General features: G+C 43.3%; 1 protein-coding gene across 1 annotated transcript in view; it reads right to left on the bottom strand.

Moving 5' to 3' along the window:
* traf3ip2a (TRAF3 interacting protein 2a) overlaps positions 1–21,231 on the bottom strand; it is a 75,105-nt gene that overhangs the window by 30,242 nt on the left and 23,632 nt on the right. Inside the window, exons 3-4 of the mRNA XM_063040743.1 lie at positions 13,206–13,455; positions 108–298 (exon numbers count right to left, since the gene is read on the bottom strand). Of these exons, the coding sequence (XP_062896813.1) occupies positions 108–298; positions 13,206–13,455 (441 nt within the window). The remainder of the gene's footprint in view (positions 1–107; positions 299–13,205; positions 13,456–21,231) is intronic.

Raw genomic sequence — 21,231 nt, 5'->3', positions numbered from 1 at the left:
CATGGTGGCATATGCAGTGTAAGGCCTCATCAGACTTCAACAGTTCATTAGTCCTCAACAGTCTATTTGGTTCTACAGAAGTGTAACGTGAATAATGAGGCACTTACGTAAGGAATGTGGCAAGTTAATAGTTCTTGGGCTGCCACATCTTTCAACACCACTGGTGGGAATGTCTTGTACATTACAAGCTGGTGGAGGAATACGAGTTATTTCATTCTGTGCAAGATGCCGTTCATCATCAAAAATTCCAGGTATCTTCCCATTAATTCTTCTGCCATTTACTGGCGGTAGGTTTTCTCTACCAAGAAAGAAGATTATTTTATTGGTAACAGAGAAGGTTGATGAAGGAAATGTAGTAAATATCATCCACGTAGGTTTTCGGCAGGTGTTTGAGAAAGTTCCACACAAAAGGCACCAGCAAAATTGTGGTCCGTGGAATTAAACGGACACTGACAGTGTGGACAGGGAGATTACCAATAAGGGAGAAAGCAGTGACAGCAGGATGGAGAACAGTTTCCCATGCGTAACATAGGACCACTGGCTTTATTGAGATATATCAATCGCTTCAGGCTTAGGCGAGGGGTGAACTTCCCAAATTTGCAAATGACGTAAAGCTTAATGAGGAGAATAGCTGCAGGTTACAAGATGACAAAAACTGGCTGGAACTGTGGCCAGGCTAGAAACATTACATGATACACTTTGGTGGAAATATGATGGAGAGACAATTGAGACCAAAGTACATCGTTCTGAAGAGTCTGTATAAGCATAAAGATGACAGTGGGTCTTGAAAGAATGAATAGTAAAGTATGTAAGCTTCTGGGCTTCTTAAATTCAGGCATAAAGTAAAACATTAAATCACATTAAGCAGTGGTTAGGTTGCAATCAGAGCTTTGCTTCTAATTCCATCCATACAACTTTAGGAAAGATGTGAAGGTCCATGGGAGGTTGTAAAAAATGACCTACTTCATTGTCGACTGGTTCTCGGGATGAGTGGCTTCAGCTACCTTACCACTACTTCTCCTGCTGATCCTCCTCTCCCTCCAATAGTACTCAAAACCCTACAACCTCAGAGTTGAATTCAATGACAAAGGAATGGATTGCCTTCTGGAATGGATTCCAAAGATTCAATGCATTAGCTGAATCCAAAGCAACTGTCCCTTAAACCTGAGTTAATAATAGGTTCTTCAGCCCGAGGAAGCAGCTTCTCAGCATCTACCCTCTCAATCCCTCTCAGATCTTATATACTTCAGTGACATCGCCTCTTATTCTCCTAAACCCCAATGAGGATAGGCTTATGTTCCTCCATCTCTCCTTAGTGGACACCTTATCCCAGGAATCAGTCTAGTGAATCCAAACCACACTGACTGCAAAGTTGATGTTTGCTAGCTTGTTGCTGATTGCTAGCTTGATGTCTGGAGACCAAAACTATGCTCTAAATGTGGTCTCACTAACCCCAGAATAGTACAGAAAATTTCAAATTTCGAAGTAAATTTATTATCAAAATACATATATGTTGCTATATACAACACTGAGATTCGTTTTCTTGTGGGCATACTCAATAAATTCATAATAATCATATTATGGTTATTAGATTATGAAGACACACAGTCCACTTTTATTGTCATTTAGTAATGCATGCATTAGGAAATGATACAATATTTCCTCCAGTGTGATATCACAAAACACAGGACAGACCAAGACTGAAAAAAACTAACAAAACCACAAAATTGTAACATATAGTTACAACAGTGCAACAATACCATAACTTGATGAAGAAGTCCATGAGCACAGTAAAGTTCAAAGTCTCTCAAATGTCCCATGTCTCACGCAGATGGGAGAAGGAAGAAAAACTCTCCTTGCCATACCCGACCACAGTCCGACTCTGAGTCGTCCGAAAACTTTGAGCTCTGATCAGCTCTCCGACACCGAGTACTGAGTGCCATCTCTATCTGAACGATTTGACCTCCATCTCGGTCGCCAACAGCAGGCAAAGCCGGGGATTTTGAGGCTTTCCCTCCAATAGATTCCCGACCACGCAGTAACAACAGCAGCGAACTGGCGTTTCAGAAAATTTTCCAGGTGTTCCTCTGTGCTTTCACGTCCGTCTCCATCAAATCAGAATTGTCCACGGCCCCTATTTAATGGATACGATATCATTTTTTCACCGGAGGGCTGCACACATGTGGTGCGCTGCTCTCTCTCCTCCTGCCCTTGATACTCAATAAATCCATAATAGCCATATAATAACCATATATCATCAATAATAACCATAACAGAATCATAATACCATACCAACTTGGGTGTTCAATCAGTGTGCAAAAGACAACAAACTGTGCAAATACAAAAATAAATAATAATGATAAATAAATAAGCAATAAATATTGAGAGCAAGAGCTGAAGAGTCCTTGAAAATGAGTCCATAGGTTGGGGAAACTTTTCAATAATAGGGCAAGTGAAGGTTGTGATGGAGCCAGTCAATATACTCTCCACTACACATTTAGAGAAGATTGTCAAAACTTAGATGTTATCCTAAATCGTTGCAAACACTTAAGGAAGTGGAGGTGCTGCCATGCTTTCTTCATATTTGAGCTCAAGACTACTACTTATTGCAGTCCAATCCCTTTGCAATAAACAGTAACATATACCTTACCTTTTGATGAACCTATTACTTGTTTAGCTTTTTGCACTAGCAGATCAAGATTCCTCTCCGTACACCAACTGTTACTAACTTCTCTACATTCTCTATGTGTTTTTTTTTCTTTCCTCCAAGGCAAATCTCACATTTTACTACATTCTACTAATTCTGTAGCTAAACATGTAGCAACATAACTCAACAGAAACTAACATTAATGCAGGCTGTTCTGTAGAGGAAACTGTGGCTTTCACAGATAAAAATTGACCAAGCTTTATGTCCCAGCATGTTTTATGGAACCAAAGCTTCTTAATGAAAATTTAAAATAAGCTGAGAGCAGAAGGAATTGAGAGAAGAGCTGAGATGTGTTTGAGACATAGAAAAGTACAGCACAGAAACAGGGCATTTGGCTCATTTAGTCCATGCTAAGCCATTTGTTGAAGTTTAACCATCTGATTCCTTTACAAATTCCCTACAGCTGACCCTATATCTAGGTATCTACAGAGAAGTGGCAACTTTGGCATCACTAAATCTGACTTCATTCCTGATGCCTTTGGAAATGTTAGTGCTTAGATCACTGATGGAGTGAAAGCCACTCACCAAACATTCAACATGATGAAAAATAAAGAAATTTCCCCATCAAAACATTTTGCTCGATAAAAGTTGAACACCACACAGAATGACATTTCCTAATGATAAAGGATTGGTTCAATAAAGCCCCAATTCAAGGAATTACAATAACAGTGGGGAGCAGGGAAGGGTTCTATCTAAAATGGCTATATGCAGGAAGACATGATGAGTCACACAATATATTTATGATACGAAGCATAAATTAATTGTTCATTTGTGATTGATTTATTAAGTTCTTATAAATGGTAGTTCAATCCCCACCAAATGTGGATGTAGGTAAGTTCGGTGGAGATTCCTCATTCAATTACACTGCCCCTTTCCTTTTGCTGACACCTTGAGTCCTCTCAAAGAGAACAAAAACTCTATCTGTCTTTTCACTTAGGCTGTCATTAATTTATTGTGAATGGCTATGACTGCAGTACTGATCTTAGCAGCACCCCATTAATAACTGCTATTAAACAGGTGACCTCTCTCTTTTCTGTCCTTAAATCAATCGTCTGCCCATGACAATATACTGTATTTCCCCAATCCCATTTACACTTACTTTATGCATAATAATTTGTGTGGCACCTTTTAGATTATTTTTAAAAATCTAAGTATTCTGGTTCCACCCAGCTAATTACATCCTTGACAAGGCCAACTAGATGTGTTTAAAAGCATGCTAACTCTGCTTGAGGCAATCCTTCTAAACTTTCATAGAGGGTTACACCCAGAATTGACATACTTTCCTTTACATTCAGGGACATGGCCTTCTCCCAATTTCCCTCATCAACATCCTGGGTCATTGCTGAGCAGAAATTCAACTGGACCTGCCACATGAATCCAGATGAAGGGTTTTTTTTTTGCAGATAAATACTGAGTGCTACAAGGGTGAGTCAGACCTGGAACTCCTGTATGGAGCTACTCACCTCCTGCACCCCCAAACCTTTCCACCATCTACAAGGAATATGTCAGGCAGATAATGGAACACTATACACTTGCAAATCTCAGGAAGCTCACAAGCAGCCAGGACAAAGCAGATGATTTGACACACCACCCTAAACATTCATTCTCTCCACCACCAGCACATAATGTTGTGTGTACCATCTACAAAACCTATCCCAGTTACTTACCCAGGCTACTCAGCTAACACCCGCATAAACTCACGAACTGTATCATCATGCAGGACAAAGCCATCAATGGAATCTCCACCTGAAAATTCACCTCCAAGCCACACACCATCTTTACATGGAGAGATACTGATGGTCCTTTATCATCACTGGACTGAAATCCTAGAATGCCATATTCAACAGCACAGTCAACTGTCTGCAGAAGGACTTGTGTCCGCTCACCTCCGCCTTGTCAAGGGGAATTAGGCATGGGCAATAAATTCTAGCTTTAGTAGTGATGCTCATATCTTGAAAAATGAAGGAGGAAAATACTCACCACCTTTTCCCCTCAGAAGGTCAATAATCTGTCTTACCAACATACAAAAGTTGACCGTATGAATTACTGCCCTCTGAACTTGAAGGGCTTGCCCCACAATGCTGAGCTCCCCAATGACCACTGTGTTACAATGCCAACTCCCACCTTGGCATATATCACCACCCATTGCTCATGGAAGTTCCAAGCAACACTAATCTGGTGAGCTGCAGCAGCTGGACCAACGTCCATTCTGCAAAAGTAGTTGGACTTCATCTCATTAAAGATAATGAACATGAGAGACAGGTGCACACCTATGCCATTCAGCTTCCAGACTCTGCTCTGCAAGTCATTGTGGGTCATTTTTTACTTCAATGAGAAATGGCAGATGGAGTTCAATTAGGAAAAGTGTGAAGTGATACACGTTGGAAGGTCTAACTTGAAGGCAGAATGCAAGGTTAATGACAAGGTTCTTCTTTACAGAGATAAGACCATAAGACATAGGAGCAGAATTACCCCAATCAGCCCATTGAGTCTGCTCCGCCATTCCATCATGGCTGATCCCAGATCCCACTCAACCCCACACACCTGCCTTCTCTCACCATATTCTTTGATGTTTGAGGCTGTGCTCTCTAGTTCTGGATACTCCCACCATAGGAAGCATCCTCTCCGCATCCACTTTTTCTACTCCTTTCAACATTCGCTAGGTTTCAGTGAGACCCCCCGCATTCTTCTAAATTCCAGTGAGAACAAGCCCAGAGCTGTCAAACGCTCCTCACATGTTAACCCCTTCATTCCCGGAATCATCCTAGTGAGACTCCTCTGGACTCTCTCCAATGACAACACATTCTTTCTGAGATATGGGGCCCAGACCTGTTAATAATGCTCTGTGTGGCCTGACAAGTGTCTTATAAAGTCTCAACATTATATACTTGATCTTGGGGTCCAAGTCTGTAGGTCCCTCAAAGTTGCTGTGCGAGTTGATAGGGTGGTTAGGAAGACCTGTGGTGTGTTGACCGTCAGGTTTCAGTTCAGGAGCCATGAGGTAATGTTGCAACTCTATAATTCTGTGGATAGACCACCCTTGGAGTACTGTGTTCGACTCTGCTCACCTCATTATAGGAAGGATGTGGAAACATTAGAGGAGGTACAAATTTACCAGGATGCTGTCTGGAATAGAGAACATGTCTTGTGAGGAAAGGCTGAGCGAGCTGTTGCTTTTCTCTTTGGAGCAAAGGAGGATGTGAAGTGACTTGATAGAAGTGTATGAGACTATAAAAAGCAGAAGAGTGGACAGCCAGTGCCATTTTCCCAGGGCAGAAACAGCTCAAACCATAAGACTGAGAAACAGAATTAGGCCATTCAGCCCAAGGAATCTAATGTCTAACACTAGAAGACAGCCTCTTAAAGTGAGTGGAGGAAGGTTTAGGGGAGATGTCAGATTTTGCTTTTTTTTACATAGAGAGTGGTAAGTGCTTATAATTGCACTGCCGGGGGCAGAGGTAGAGAATGACACATTAGGAATATTTAAGAGGCACTTCGAGACATAGATGGATGAAAGGAAAATGAAAAATTATGCACTGTGGTTATAGAGTAGGTTTTTTTTAAATTTAGAGATGTAGACGTTAATAGGCCCTTCTGACTCAGCAAACCTGTGCCACCAAATTACACCTATGTGACCGCCTACTAACCTGTATGTCTTTGGACTGTGGGAGGAAGCTGGAGCACCATCTGGAGACACTCATGGTCACGGGAAGAACGTATAAACTCCTTAGAGACAGCAGCTGGAATTGAACCCCTGTTGCTGGTGCTATAAAGTGATCGCTAACCACGATGCTACCGTGCCAAGGATTGGCACCACACAGTGGGCCAATGGCCTGTACTATACTGCACTGTTCTATGTTCTATATTCAATAGCACCTTCCCACTTTATTCTCTACAAGCACTCATTTCCTTCAATATGCTGTATAGCTTTATGGCACAGTAACAATTGTAATCCTGCCAGTATTTTTGAGGTCTGTGAGCTTAGATCATAAGATATAGTATCAGAATTTCAGAATTCTGTCCAGCAAGTATGTTCTGCCATTCAACCCCATTTTCCTGCCTTCTCCTCAAACTTCATACCAATCAAAAACCTGTCAGTCTCTGCCTTAAGTTCTCCCAGTGACTTGGCAGCTTGAGCTGCTATGCTACCCCATAACTACAGTTTCAATGTGACCTGAATTCTATGTCGGAAGTTAATATTATACTCGTGGATTAAACTAAAAACCACACAGAGCGGATTTTCTCAAAAATAACGTGAGGGGAGGGAGGAAGAGGAGCTGCTTTTGCAGTATTTTTTTTAACATAGACCGTAACGCCTGCTCTTCGGTTTCTCTGGGAGGAAGTGAACATTCTGCTCATACAGAATACAGTTGAGTATTTGATTGCACTGATTGAGAGGGTGAATACAATAGCTAATAAGTTATAACCTTGAATTCCATGAATTAAGGAAGTGAGTAATATACATCTTTACACACAACAATCCAGAAACCAACGTTTCCTGAGAAACTGTTAAATGGCTTACTCGGTAAAAAAATATTGGGAACTAATGTTTGCAGTTAAAGCAGTTACTCAATTCTTTTTCACTTAACTAGGCCTCTGCAGAATAAAACAAAATGAATAAACCCTCAAATAACTTGTGACTAAAATGTTAGATGCCAGCTGATGGCATCCACACCAGACTTCGAGGAGAGTGGTCCCAGGTTCCAATCCGGCCAGCTCCTTCCACACTTTCCATTCGTCAGTGCTGGGTTAAACATTGAAACATAGAAAATAGGTGCAGGAGTAGGCCATTCGGCCCTTCGAGCCTGCACCGCCATTCTGTATGATCATGGCTGATCATCCAACTCAGAACCCTGTACCTGCCTTCTCTCCATACCCCCGATCCCTTTAGCCACAAGGGCCATATCTAACTCCCTCTGAAGTATAGCCAATGAACTGGCCTCAACTGTTTCCTGTGGCAGAGAATTCCACAGATTCACCACTCTCTGTGTGAAGAAGTTTTTCCTCATCTCGGTCCTAAAAGGCTTCCCCTTTATCCTCAAACTGTGACCCCTCGTTCTGGACTTCCCCAACATCGGGAACAATCCTCCTACATCTAGCCCGTCCAATCCCTTTAGAATTTTATACGTTTCAATAAGATCCCCCCTCAATCTTCTAAATTCCAGAGAGTACAAACCTAGTCGATCCAGTCTTTCATCATGTGAAAGTCCTGCCATCCCAGGAATCAATCTGGTGAACCTTCTTTGTACTCCCTCTATGGCAAGAATGTCTTTCCTCAGATCAGGGGACCAAAACTGCACACAATACTCCAGGTGTGGTCCCACCAAGGCCTTGTACAACTGCAGTAGTACCCCCCCCTACTCCTGTACTCGAATCCTCTTGCTGTGAATGCCAGCACACCATTCGCCTTTTTCACCGCCTGCTGTACCTGCATGCCCACTTTCAATGACTGGTGTACAGTGACATCCAGGTCTCGTTGCAACATTGAACTAGTAACTTGGCCACATTAAAAACAGACAAATGCTTAAGAAACGGAAATGTTGTCTCCTGTGGCGCCACAAAACGTGGAGAGGAACAACAACAAACTTCAAATATAAACTATGCCTTCTTAAGCTTCCTGAAGGCTATTTTCCTCTGAAGCTGTGTAAGAGGCCACTATACCTCAGTCTTCAGTTAGATGCTCTGTGATGGGCTCAAAGTGTGAATATTTAGTAGAAACACCCTTTGCTTAAAATTATGTTTGCCCATGCACTGATGAATGTGAAGTAATAATGAACACTGTTATAAGACCATAAGATACAACAGAATTAGGCCATTTGTCTCATCGAATCTGTTCTGCCATTTCATCATGGCTATTTCAATTTTCCTCTCAGTCCCAAAATCCTGCCTTTGCTTCATATCACTTCATGACCTGACCAATCAAGAATTTATCAACCTCTGCCTGAAATGTACATAAAGACTTGGCCTCTGCAGCTGCCTGTGGCAAAGAATTCCACAGATTCAACACTCTCTGATGAAAGAAATTCCTCCTCATCTCCATTCTAAATGGACACCCCTCTATTCTGAGGCTGTGTCCTCTGGTCTTAGACTCTACCATCATAGCAAACATCCTCCCCAAATCCACTTTATTGAGGCCTTTCACCATTCGATGAGGTTGTTCCTCATTGTTTTGAATTCTGGTGAATACAGGCCTTGAGTCATCAGATGCTCCTCATATGACAAGCTATTCAATCCTGGAATCATTTTCATGGATCTACTTTGGCTCTTCTCCAGTTTCAGCACATCCTTTTTCAGATAAGAGGCCCAAACCTGCTCATAATACTCCAAGTGAGGCCTCACCCGTGCTTTATAAAGTTTCATTACATCCTTCCTTTTATTTTCTAGTCCTCTTGAAATGAATGCCAACATTGCATTTGCCCTCCTCGCCACAGACTCAACCTGCAAATTAACCTTCAGGGAATCCTGCACAAGGACTCCCAAGTCCCTTTGCACCTCGGATTTTTGTATTTTCTCTCCATTTAGAAAATAGTCAACCCTTTCATTTTTTCTACCAAAGTGCATGACCATACACTTCCTGACACTGTATTCTATCTGCCATTTCTTTGCCTATTCTCCTGATCTGTCTAAGTCCTTCTATAGCCTCTCTACTTCCTCAAGACTACGTATCCCTCCACTTATCTACATATCATCTGCAAACCTTGCAACAAAGCCATCAATTCCAACATCCAAATCATTGGCATGAAACATAAAAAGAATCAGTCCCAACACAGACCCTTGTGGAACACCACTACTCATCAGCAGCCAACCAGAAAAGGCTCCCTTTATTCCCACTATGTGCCTCTTGCCATCAGCCACTGCTTTCTCCATGCTAGAATCTTCCCTGTAATACCATGGGCTTGTACCTTGTTAAGTAGCCTCATGTGAGGCTCCTTGTCAAAGGCTTTCTAAAAATCCAAGTGCACAACATCAACCAATTCTCCTTTGTCTATCCTGCTTGTTATTTCTTCAAAGGATTGCAATAGATTTGTCAGGCAAGATTTTCCCTTGAGGAAGCCAAGCTGACTACAGCCTATTTTACCAAGTGCCTCCAAGTACCATGAGACCTCATCCTTAATAATCAACTCCAACATTTTCCCAACCACTGAGGTCAGACTAACTGTCCTACAGTTTCCTCTCTTCTGCCTCTCTTCTTTCTTGAAGCATGGAGTGCAATTTTCCAGTCTTCCGGAACCAGTCCAGAATCTAGTGATTCTTGAAAGATCATTACTAGTGCTTCCATGATGTCTTCAGCCACCTCTTTCGGAACTTTGTGGTGTACACCATCTGGTCCGGGTAACTCATCAACCTTCAGACCTTTCAGTTTCACAAGAACCTTCTCCCTAGTAATGGTAACTTCACACACTTCATGACCCCTGACACCTGGAACTTCCACCATGCTGCTCGTGTCTTCCACAGTGAAGACTGATGGAGAAAATATCCGCAGGGAATGTCTGTGATGGAGCTGTATATCATCTTGTTGAAAAGCTGAGAGTTGACCACCCTGTGGAAAGTCAGATCTAAGACCAGCATGCTCAGGGGCAGGTGTCCAGCATGCTTTGCAGCTTGCAAAACTTATTAGAAAACTTACTCGCTCATGGTTTTGAAAAGAGGAAATAGATATGGTGATTTTTTTTAGGCCTGGCAAAAGTGTTCCCAGAGCTCGCAGCCGGGAGCTGTGCAGCGGTGATGAATCACTTGATCTTTTGCATCTCTCCTTGTCCCTCCATCCCACCAAGCTAAATCCAATCAGTCTTCTCAATGGTGCCATATCTGAGGTCAGGGACTCTGCAATGCAGGGTCTCGTGGCTATGAATTCAGGTCCCGCTGAGGCGTTCACAGGCACTGTCTGCTCACTGAGCTGTCCATTCTTGAGACAGTTGCATGTGGGGAACTGTTCCCCTGCCCACACAACTCACTTCACTCTGGCACAGCACTAAAAGTACAGTCCTCAATTGGTCCCTTTGTGGGAAAAGGCTGTACTCAGTGATCTCACGGTGTCTGCTGCATCTCATTTGACTTGGGAGCTGAGCTTTCAATAGTGGTCCCTGACAAATGTCTGCAACCTGTTGGACCCCAAGAAGCTTGCATCTGCAAAGAATTACTTTGTGACATCAGAACAGCTCTACATTATAGCAAAACTGCTTCACATAATGTTCTTGAGGACCCATTTAATTGTACTAAATCCGTACCGTTTTCCTATTTTGTTGATTTTCATTCCTTCTTTTATGGCTTCTTTTATATACTTAACCAAAAATAGAGAAAAGAAACCTCTTTGTATTATTTTCTTTCAGTCCATTCATTACAAGGGAACTGGATCTTGGCTGCCATTCCATTACTCTGGGCTTTCTGCCTATAAACATCTCCACACAGACAACCTGCCACTTCCCTGCAATGCTGCAGAAGGGAAATTAATACAAGCTCTGCAAAAAAATTATGCACAAAAAAGGGTATAATGAACTCAATTTAATATTATTTTAAAGTCTATGGCGTGTCTCCTTGCTTAAACAGAAGAGGTGCTTCAGATAATGCGTGTTGGTGGAATGAGGAGAGACGCCTGAAGTAGTTCTTAAGCCTGGCAACGTGAGGTGTACTGGCCCGAAACTGTGTGACTGTAATGTCCATTGGCGATAGATGAGGGAAAAGAAAAGGATATTCACTAAGCCAGAAGTACACAAATCCTGGAAATGGCTCAGAAGGACGTGTCTTCGGTTTTGGCCATCTCCCCAAAGTTCCTAACTTCAGCAATGCCAAAAGGTGAGGGCTGAACTACGCGGAGACTGATTTCTGAACAGTAATTGGGGGGTTGTTGTTACAGCCTTCAGGAGGCCTGTGGTACTGGCAGAAACAGGATGTACTCAGCTGCCTTCATAGGAATTTCATCTCAAAGAATTTTCATTCGATGTACAGTACTGTGCAAAAGTCTTAGGCATATATATATGTGTGTGTGTGTGTGTGTGTGTGTGTGTGTGTGTGTGTGTGTGTGTGTATGTGTGTGTGTATATATATATATGATAAAATATGTGGAATGCATTAGCTAGGGAAGTCAACTAATGTTTCAATTATTGCAAAGACTAAAAGTGGGATATTTATTATAGAGATATTAAATATCATCATCATCATTATGTACTGTGTTGTATGATGTGGACGATCCTAGTCTTTCCACAACCATGATTATTCTTGGCAAATTTTTCCACAGAAGTGGTTTGCCATTTCCTTCTTCTGGGCAGTGTCTTTACAAGACGGGTGACCCCCAGCCATTATCAATACTCTTCAGAGATTGCCTGCCTGGCATCAGTGGTCACACAACGAGGACTTGTGATATGTACCAGCTACTCATATAACCATCCACCACCTGCTCCTGTGGCTCCATGTAACCCTGATCGGGGGTGGGGGGGGGTACTACACCTTGCCCAAGGTTGACCTTCAGGCTAGCAGAGAGAAGGAGCACTTTCCACCTCTTTTGGTAGAGATGTATCTGCACCCCTGCCCCCACCACCCTGCTACCCTGATTATATGATATGAACATGATTTAAGGAAGACAAATTTTATTTTAATTTTGGTAGAGATGTATCTCCACCCTGCCACCCAAGATATGGGGATATTTAAAATATGTTGACCCTTAAAATATGGTGATGAAACGTCTGCAAGTTAATTGCCAAGCTTGGCAAACACCACAACATCAAGCACCTCTACCCGAACTACGAATATTCACCACCATCTACTGTGTTTATTGCGGAATTCTCCATCTGGATTAATCCTCACAGACCTGTTCCTCAGAGGTGTCACCTGAGTGGTAAACTCCATTGGGAGAAACACACACAAAATGCTGGAAGAACTCAGCAGGCCAGGCAGCATCTATGGAAAAGAGTGAACAGTCGACGTTTCAGGCCGAGACCCTTCTTCGGGACCAGTGAGGTGGTGGTCTGACTAGCTGTAGTGATGAACCGGCTTTTCTGATGAAACTGGCAGTCCTGAAACATCAACTGTTTACTCTTTTCCACAGGTGCTGCCTGGCCTGCTGAGTTCCTCCAGCATTTTGTAGGTGTTGCTTGGATTTCCAGCAGCTGCAGATTTTCTCTTGTTTGTGATTTCCCATTGGCAGAAAGTGGTTTCAGGCAAAGGAGAAATTGATTAAATCTTTGGGGTCTTCAGGCAATGAAAGATACCAACAGTCTTTCTTGACCCCTCTTCCAACCATAAGATGCCAGGAGGTTTTGGGCAATGTGCTAATCATGGCACTCGTGCACCAACCATATGAATAGTCATTAGTTGGCATATGTAACAGCAGCAATGGGAGACTGTAATAGCACACAAAAAGGCAGGAACAGAGAAAGGATCCCACATGAAAACAACATTTACAAACACAGAGAAAGGGGATGGACAGAAAGAAAATAATAACGATGCACAGTTATGAAGCAAGGGGTATAAAACAGAGTGACGAGTAAAACCAGTAACTCACTGATGTTCTTGTGGTTGAGGTCGATCCTGGGTGAAGTTCCTTTCAGTTCCTCCGCTCCAAGGGTGCCTCAGAATATACCGAGGTGGGCTGTTAAACACTCCATATCCATGTGGTTGAAAAGGTAACATCTCTTTCACAGCAACATCTTGGCTGTAGCTTTGACCAGGATGCAGAAGGAGTGGACCACGCTGATTTATGCTGCCAGAGCACTGTTTGCAGTTGCAGACCGGAGGATTGCAGCTCCTGTCACCTGGTTGCAGAAACGCACGGAAACAAAACTGTGATTTACTTAAGTGACAAGACAGAACTTTGATTGGAAGTGAATCTGTTTCCACTATTAGCCTGGTGGCTCCAATCTTTACCCCTTGTTTATTCCCCACTCGTTCACAATTCCTAAGTTGCGGTGTTTTGAACTTCCACCTACAAGTTACAAGAGATGCTACAGCTCCTCTTTGAGGCCAGGTGAGAACTCTGAGGGGAAAAAAAACCGTAGATGCTGGAAATCTGAAAGGACAAAGTGCTGGAAATACCCAGAGAAATGGAGGTAATGTCTTCTCCGACAAATGTTCCTTCTGTTTCTGTTTTCACAGCTGATGCCCAACCTGCTGAGTGTTTCCATTACTTTCTGTTTTAATTGATAAGCTGTTTGTGGACTATGAGAGGCATTGCCTCTGATGCTGTTTCTTCCCAGAAGGAAGACCTAAAGAGTCTCCTTTCCCAGCAGGGGTGAACGTCTGCCTCTATTCCTTGCTTCATCACCTGGGCCGACAGGGTGAAGCCACATGCGGTTACCCAGCAGCCTGTGAAGCTGGAACAAGTTGAGTCCATTCTCTCTGGCACAGCACATTCTGAAAACACGGTGTGCTTTACACTGGGGTGGGGGGAGATGGTAAATGGTGATGTTCAGAATGACCCATGTACCCTTGAATGCAAATCACTGGAAGCCAAAGGAAATGTTGGCTTTTGTTGCAGAGCATTGAAGTACGAAAGTAACTTATTCTACTGCAATTAAATTGGGGCTTTGAAGAGACCATGCTGAGAGTACTCAGCCCAGTTTTGAGCTCCAATGCTAAACTTGATATTCCTTTGATAGAAATAGAGTGGTAAAGATTCATCTAACAGGTGGCAGGTCTGTCAAATGAGGAGGGCAATTCTTCACCCTGGATGTTGCAGAGGCTTAATCTGTCATGAACTCTACAGCTTGCCATGGAGCCTTAAGTTGCTAGGATTCTTGAGTACCTATATTTAGTAATCGTTATCTTAACTAAAGCCATTAGGCCCTTGTGCTTTCAGTTTAATCTGGTCAAGTTCGTTGTGACTTGCTTTCTATTTAAAAAGTACTCTCGTTTAGTGCCCTTTTGGAGTCACTGTACCATGGAGCGTGCTCCTGGCTTGAGTTGATGTCAGCGACTCCCATGACACAGAAAGCTTGCCAGTCCTCCGTGCTTGGGTCTAGTCCTGTGAGTGCGCGCCATGGCACAGTCAACGGGTTCACTCAAATCACAGATCAATGGGCTTCTGGATATCAGCGGAACAAAGGAATATGGAGATAGGGCTGGAAATTGATGTTGAGGAGAAGATCAGCCACGATCTTAGTAAAAGTGAGGCAGGTTAAAGGGGCTGAATGGCCTACTCCCATTCCTATTTCCTGCATTGTTCTCAGCACAAACGAGGATGATACAGAGTGGCAATTAAAGACTTGGATTTTTGAAGTACTGTACCGTAATTTATACTTTACAGCAATGGCGCTGTTGTAATGTAGGAAAATCAGCAGGAAGTTGTGGAGCTCAGTAAGATTCCACAAACAGTAATGTCTTATTTAGAGATCTAGTGGAGGAGTAAGTATTGTCCTTCCAAATAACTCCATTGGATCTCTTACATTAACTGGATACAGGGGATGAGACTTTATTTTAAAAGGACAGCACCTTCAAAAGTATAGCACTTCACCAGAGTTCAATGCTGTGTTAGGATGGGGATCTGTTCTGGGACTCAAACCCCAAACCTTCTGGCATGTGAGGCAAGTGTTTTGCCACCGGCTCACAGCGTGTAAGGAGAGTTAAATGTGATCCCTTCGTGGTATATGCTCAAATAAATTGGAAGTTTGAAAGACAAAATGGTGTCAGCTCAGATTGTGGTAGCGGCCTGTTTCCCCCCTTATTGACCAATGTTTTGGTTCTATTTTTGAATGCATTTCATTAAGATTAGATACCAGTAAAAAATGTTTCCGCCTCTACATGCCCACTGTTTCTATTTTTGATTTGTGTATATCAAGGCCGAAGGTTATAAGAGATAAAAGGGGTCCTGAAGTGTATAAAAAGGGGCAATTTCTTTGTACAAAGGGTGTATCTTCTCTTAGGCTGGGTCTCGACTAGTGCTAAGGGTTGGAGATAGGGTCGAAGATGTTGAGAGAGGTGGGGAGAGAGTGTTGGAGATAGAAAGGAGAGAGAGAAAAAGGGGGGGGGGAGAGAGAGAGAGAGAGAGAGAGAGAGAGAGCACTGTAAGAGAGGTTGTGGGATCTGTGGTTTCCCTTCAGCATTGTGTAGATCATCTCATTAAGTGGATGATAAGTATTAATTTGTTTTCTGTACGACTACTTCAGTAACCATTTGTCTTTCTTTCTCTATCGTATGCTTTTATATAACTCTAATAAAGTGATTTCTTGTGGCCTTTATATAACTCGAATAAAGTGATCTCTTGTGGCCTTCAACATGTGCATTGTTGCATAGTACCTCCTTGGTTTGAAAACACCTAGTCCTGCTCAATAAGTAAAGAACAGGGAAGGAATTTGAAAATAATTTTCATTACAGGCTGACACTCAGAAATGGGACAGCTCCTGATGAATGTCGGTCCTCTGGAAGAGCAGGAGCCTCTGGCGTTACTGTATCAGCAGGAACAGAGCCTGCCAAGTGAAGAATTATATCTACCACATCCATGAGGCTGAACACCAAGTGTGTCAGGGTACTGAGCGTGCCTGAAACCCCCACCATGCTTTAGAAACTTCTCTGAAATATTGACCAACAAGGATGTGTCAGCAAGTCAAGATTACAAATCAAGAACTGCTTCAGAGCTCTGCATGCTTGATGATAGCCGCACACGGGTAGTCTGCAAAGTCATTCTCCTTGCATGGATGTCAAAGACTTAGTTATGGATACAGTAAGATTCTTCTTAACTTTAAGTTAGCCATCCATGAATGGCACACACAAAATGCTGGAGGAACTCAGCAGGCCAGGCAGCATCTATGGAACAGCTGAGATTTCGGGCCAAGGCCCTTCACCAGGACTGGAAAGGAAGTGAAGAAGTCAGAGTAAGAAGGTGTGGGGAGGGGAGGAAGAAGTACAAGGTGGTAGGTGACAGGTTTAACTGGGAGAGGGGGAGGGGGGATGTAAAGGGCTGGGAAGTTGTTTGGTGAAAGAGATAAAATGCTGGAAAAGGGGGAATCTGACAGGAGAGGACAGAAGGCCATGGAAGAAAGGGAGGTGGGAGGAGCACCAGAGGGAGGTGATGGGCAGGTAAGGAGATAAGGTGAGAGAGGGAAATGGGAATAGGGAATGGTGAAGGTGGGTAATTACCGTAAGTCAGAGAAATCGATGTTCATGCCATCAGGTTGGAGGCTACTCAGACGGAATATAAGGTGTTGCTCCTCCAACCTGAGTGTGGTCTCATTGCGACAGTAGAGGAGGCCTTGGACTCCCATTCCAATGTCAGTCCAGTGTGTGTTTTTTGGATCTGCAGAGTTTCTCGTGTTTAAGCTACATCTATGTGTGATTTACTCTTCCATGGATGTTCCTCATGCACACCATGAACCTGACCTAGCAGCTGCCAGCAACTGAGGGTAACTCTGATGAGATGAAGGCCTTGTGCTGTGTTCGGTGAGAACAGTAGTACTTGGTGTGGTCATTGTTAGATTAAAAACTATTTTGAATAAGTGCAGCCGTCTCTGCTCTAAAGAAAACACCCAGCAGCCTATCCAGTCTCTCCTCATGGTCTTCAGGAAGCAATGATATCCAACACGAGAGCCAGTGAAGAGGTCTGAGATGCTATAGACAATAGGTGCAGGAGTAGGCCATTCGGCCCTTTGAGCCAGCACCGCCATTCACTGTGATCATGGCTGAAGGGTTTATCCTGACCCCAGTGTTTTCACCACCCTTGTGAGGTCATTGAAGCTCTTCCTGCTCTATTGCTATTATTCACAAAGTGAGGTTTACGTTAACTACACTAGACAGCATCAGGAACTATTTCCACTAAGCGTTGTGTAGGCAGAGGTCATGCATTGCACAGTAGCTCAGTGTGTGTATGTATATATATATAAATGTAGTTTTAAATAACCTACATAAAAATTGCTGGTGAACGCAGCAGGCCAGGCAGCATCTATAGGAAGATGTACAGTCGACGTTTCGGGCCGAGATCCTTCATCAGGACTAACTGAAAGAAGAGATAGTAAGGGATTTGAAAGTGGGAGGGGGAGAGGGAGATCCAAAATGATAGGAGAAGACAGGAGGGGGAGGGATGGAGCCAAGAGCTGGAAAGTTGATTGGCAAAAGGGATATGAGAGGATCATGGGATGGGAGGCCCAGAGAGAAAGAAAGTGGAGGGGGGAAAAAGCCTGGAGGATGGGCGAGGAGTATAGTGAGAGGGTCCTCCAGGTTCGGGGGTTCAGCTCAGAGCTAACAACCCTGACTGGTCAAAAAACAATTGTTATGGAAACAGCAATGAAGAATCCTTCTGTATCTGTGTGCAATGGCGAGGACAGACAGATGGAGAACTTTCACTGCTGCCCTAAGCACCAGCGGTGTAACAGACAGTAACTAACGTTGCAAGTAGAGTGATCAAGCCGAGAGGGTGCAGGAAAGATTCACAGGATATTGCCTGGGCTGTAGGAGTTAAGGATAGATAGACTGTGATTGATTTCCCTGGAGCAGTGGAGGCTAAGGGGTGCAAATATGGAACAAACCACCAGAGAAGGTGGAAAAGACAGGTATAATTACAACTTTAAAAAAATTGAACAGGTACGTAGATAGGAAAAGGATATGGACCAAATGCAACAATTGGGATTAGCTTAGTTCTCACAGTACTTTGATCAACATGGAGGACAATCAAAATTAAATGCAGACAATCTCAGTTTCTCTGATTTCTCCATGATTATGATGACCCTCTTCTCTGGGCTCACTCTCCTTTCTTTTGAAATGAATATCTTAAAGTGTTCACTGTAAATATTAAGGGAGGGTTTTACATACAGCCTCGTTCATTTGTTCGTTATGTGCTGTGTCCTATTGATGTGGGCCATCATGGTCTTTCCATGACATTGATTGTTCATGGAAATTCTTTCTACAGAGGTGGTTTGCCATTGCCTTCTTCTGAGCAGTGTCTTCACAAGAAAGGGGACACCAGCCACTGAAATTGAAATACCTTTACTGTCATTGCATAGTACAATTTGTCATGCACCAATACAGCGAAAATGAGTTTGCAACTCTCGTACTCAATGCTATAAAACAACAAATAAAATAAATAAACAATAAATAAAATCAAGTAACCAGCCAGTACAAGCAACGTCCAGCAGTACAAAAGCACAACTCAGATGCATGACAGCCATAAAATCAGTATTAAAGTAGCAATATAACAATTTATGGATGATGCTTGATCAATTGGTTCAGAGCAATTATAGCTCTGGGGAAAAAGCTATTTTTCAGTCTGGAGTTGCAGGCATAGAAAATCTTATAACGTCTGCCAGATGGAAGAAGTTCAGACAGATGATTGCATGGGTGTTTATTGTCCTTACAGATGCTTGTAGCTTTCCTTAGGCAGCGAGAACTGTAGGTGTCCTCCAGGGCTGGGAGCTGTGTCCCGATGATCAATACTCTTCAGAGTTTGTCTGCCTGGCGTCAGTGGTCGCATAACCAGGACTTGTGTTACACACCAGCAGCTCGTACAACCATCCACCACCTGCTCCCGTGGCTTCACGTGACCCTGATCCGGGGCGGGGGGGGGCGCGGGGGCTAAGCAGGTGCTACACCTTGTCGCCCAAGGGTGACCTGCAGACTAGCAGAGGGAAGGAACGCCTTACACCTCCTTAGGTAAAGATGTGGCATCATTATGTCTTCAAAAACGTCCTGTAGACTTGTTTCAGGCTCTGAGGACTTTAAGAGGGATGTAGAAACAGAGCATGCACAATTTTTAAAAAATTCATTTTTAGGACAGGTAGTTATTAAGAGCCTCAACCAGTTTCATGCCACCTGACAGGTTCAGTGGGTTGAATCCAGAAGGCAGAGCATCAGGAGCAAAATAGGAACATGTCCCCCTTTGTTCTCGACGCCGATATTCTCCCCCTCTACATCGTTTAACACGTTGTCCTTGCAAATTAGTTACACAAATGACAACAGCGAGTTTGTTGATGTTTCAGAGAGTTGTATCACAGGGCACGGGATCAGGCCCAGCCTCGTCCGCATTGACCATCAAACACCCAGTTTTTGTGATACAGTAACACAGTAACCGTCCTTTCTGGCACAATGAGCCCACTCTGTCCAATTTACCCGTCCGACCAATTAACCTACTACGTCCTTGGAAAGCCGGAAGAAACTGGAGCAAAGGCACACGGTCACGGGGAGAACATAGAAACTCCTTACAGACAGTGGCAAGAATTGAACCCCGGTCTCTGGAGCAGTGATAACATTGCGCTATCTGTTACGTTATCATGGCACCTCACTTATTATATTTACTCATCCCATCTTGTTCCCTCCACATTCTTATGAGGACTAGACTATAAAAGCAAGGGTGAGGCTTTATAAAGCACTGGTGAGGCCCCACTTGGAATATCGTGAGCAGTTTTGGGCCCCTTATCTTAGAAAGAATGTGCTGAAATTGGAGAGGTTCATGAAAATGATTCCAGGATTGAATGGCTTGTCATATGAAGAATGCTTGATAACTCTGGGCCTACACTCACTAGAATTCAGAAGAATGAAGGGTGACTTAATTGAAACTTATTGAGGGGTGACCTAATTGAAAACTATCGAATAGTGAAAGGCCTCGATAGAGTGGATGTGGAAAGGATGGCTCCTATGGTAGGAGAGACTAAAGATCAGAGCTCACAGTCTCAGATCTGGAGGACGTCCTTTTAGAACAGAGATGAGGAGGAATTTCTTTAGCCAGAGAGTGGTGAATCTGTGGAATTCTTTGCCACAGGTAACTGGAGGCCAAGTCTTTATGTATGTTCAAAGTAGAGGTTAATAGCTTCTTGATTGGTCAGGGCATGAAGGGGTATGTGTGTGGGGGGGGTGTAGGAAGGTGGGAAGTTGGGGCTGAGAAGAAAAGTGGATCAGCCATGATGAAATGGCAGAGCAGACTCGACGGGCCAAATGGATAAACTCTGCTTCTATATCTTATGGTCTTATGGCAACTCCCCACAGATGCTGTCACTCACCAACATACGAGAAACAATTTACCGTCGCCAATCAATCTACCAACTTGGACATTATTGAAATGTGAGAGGAAACCTGAGCACCCGGAGGAAACCTACATGGATAGAGAGAGAATATGCAAACTCAACACAGACAGCACAATATCACCGGAGGTGTGACGCACTGGCTCACCTAGCTTCGTAATTGTGCTACCTCAATCCCTTTTATAGGAGAGTATGCTTAAGTAAATCCATACCACCCGCTTTCTGAATTTGCTCTTTAAGGGTGAAACCCAGCACTGAGCACAGTAGATAATAAAGTTTGCGATTTGATTGCTCAGTGCTGTTGCATAATCAGCATTGAGCTGAATCACGAGATGGCTGGTATTTGATGGTATCATTTTGAAGGGAAGTTGCAAGCTGAGAAATGCCCTGTTTCATGCTTTTTTATAAAAAAAAGAATATTTTCCAAAGTTCTTTAAGATGCAGCAGAACCACAGGAACAGGCAAGAAGACCAACTTGGTTTAACGTCTCAGCCACACCACAACAATGTTTACACCAAGGTCTAAGAAGAGAAAAAGTCACCATCTGCCACCACATGCCAAAACCATGCAGGTTCATCAATAAAATGTCAG

This window comes from Mobula hypostoma, chromosome 2, assembly GCF_963921235.1.
Source record: "Mobula hypostoma chromosome 2, sMobHyp1.1, whole genome shotgun sequence".
NCBI lineage: Eukaryota > Metazoa > Chordata > Chondrichthyes > Myliobatiformes > Myliobatidae > Mobula > Mobula hypostoma.
The sequence above is the reverse complement of the archived record's forward strand: the minus strand, read 5'-3'. Positions and strand labels throughout refer to the sequence as shown.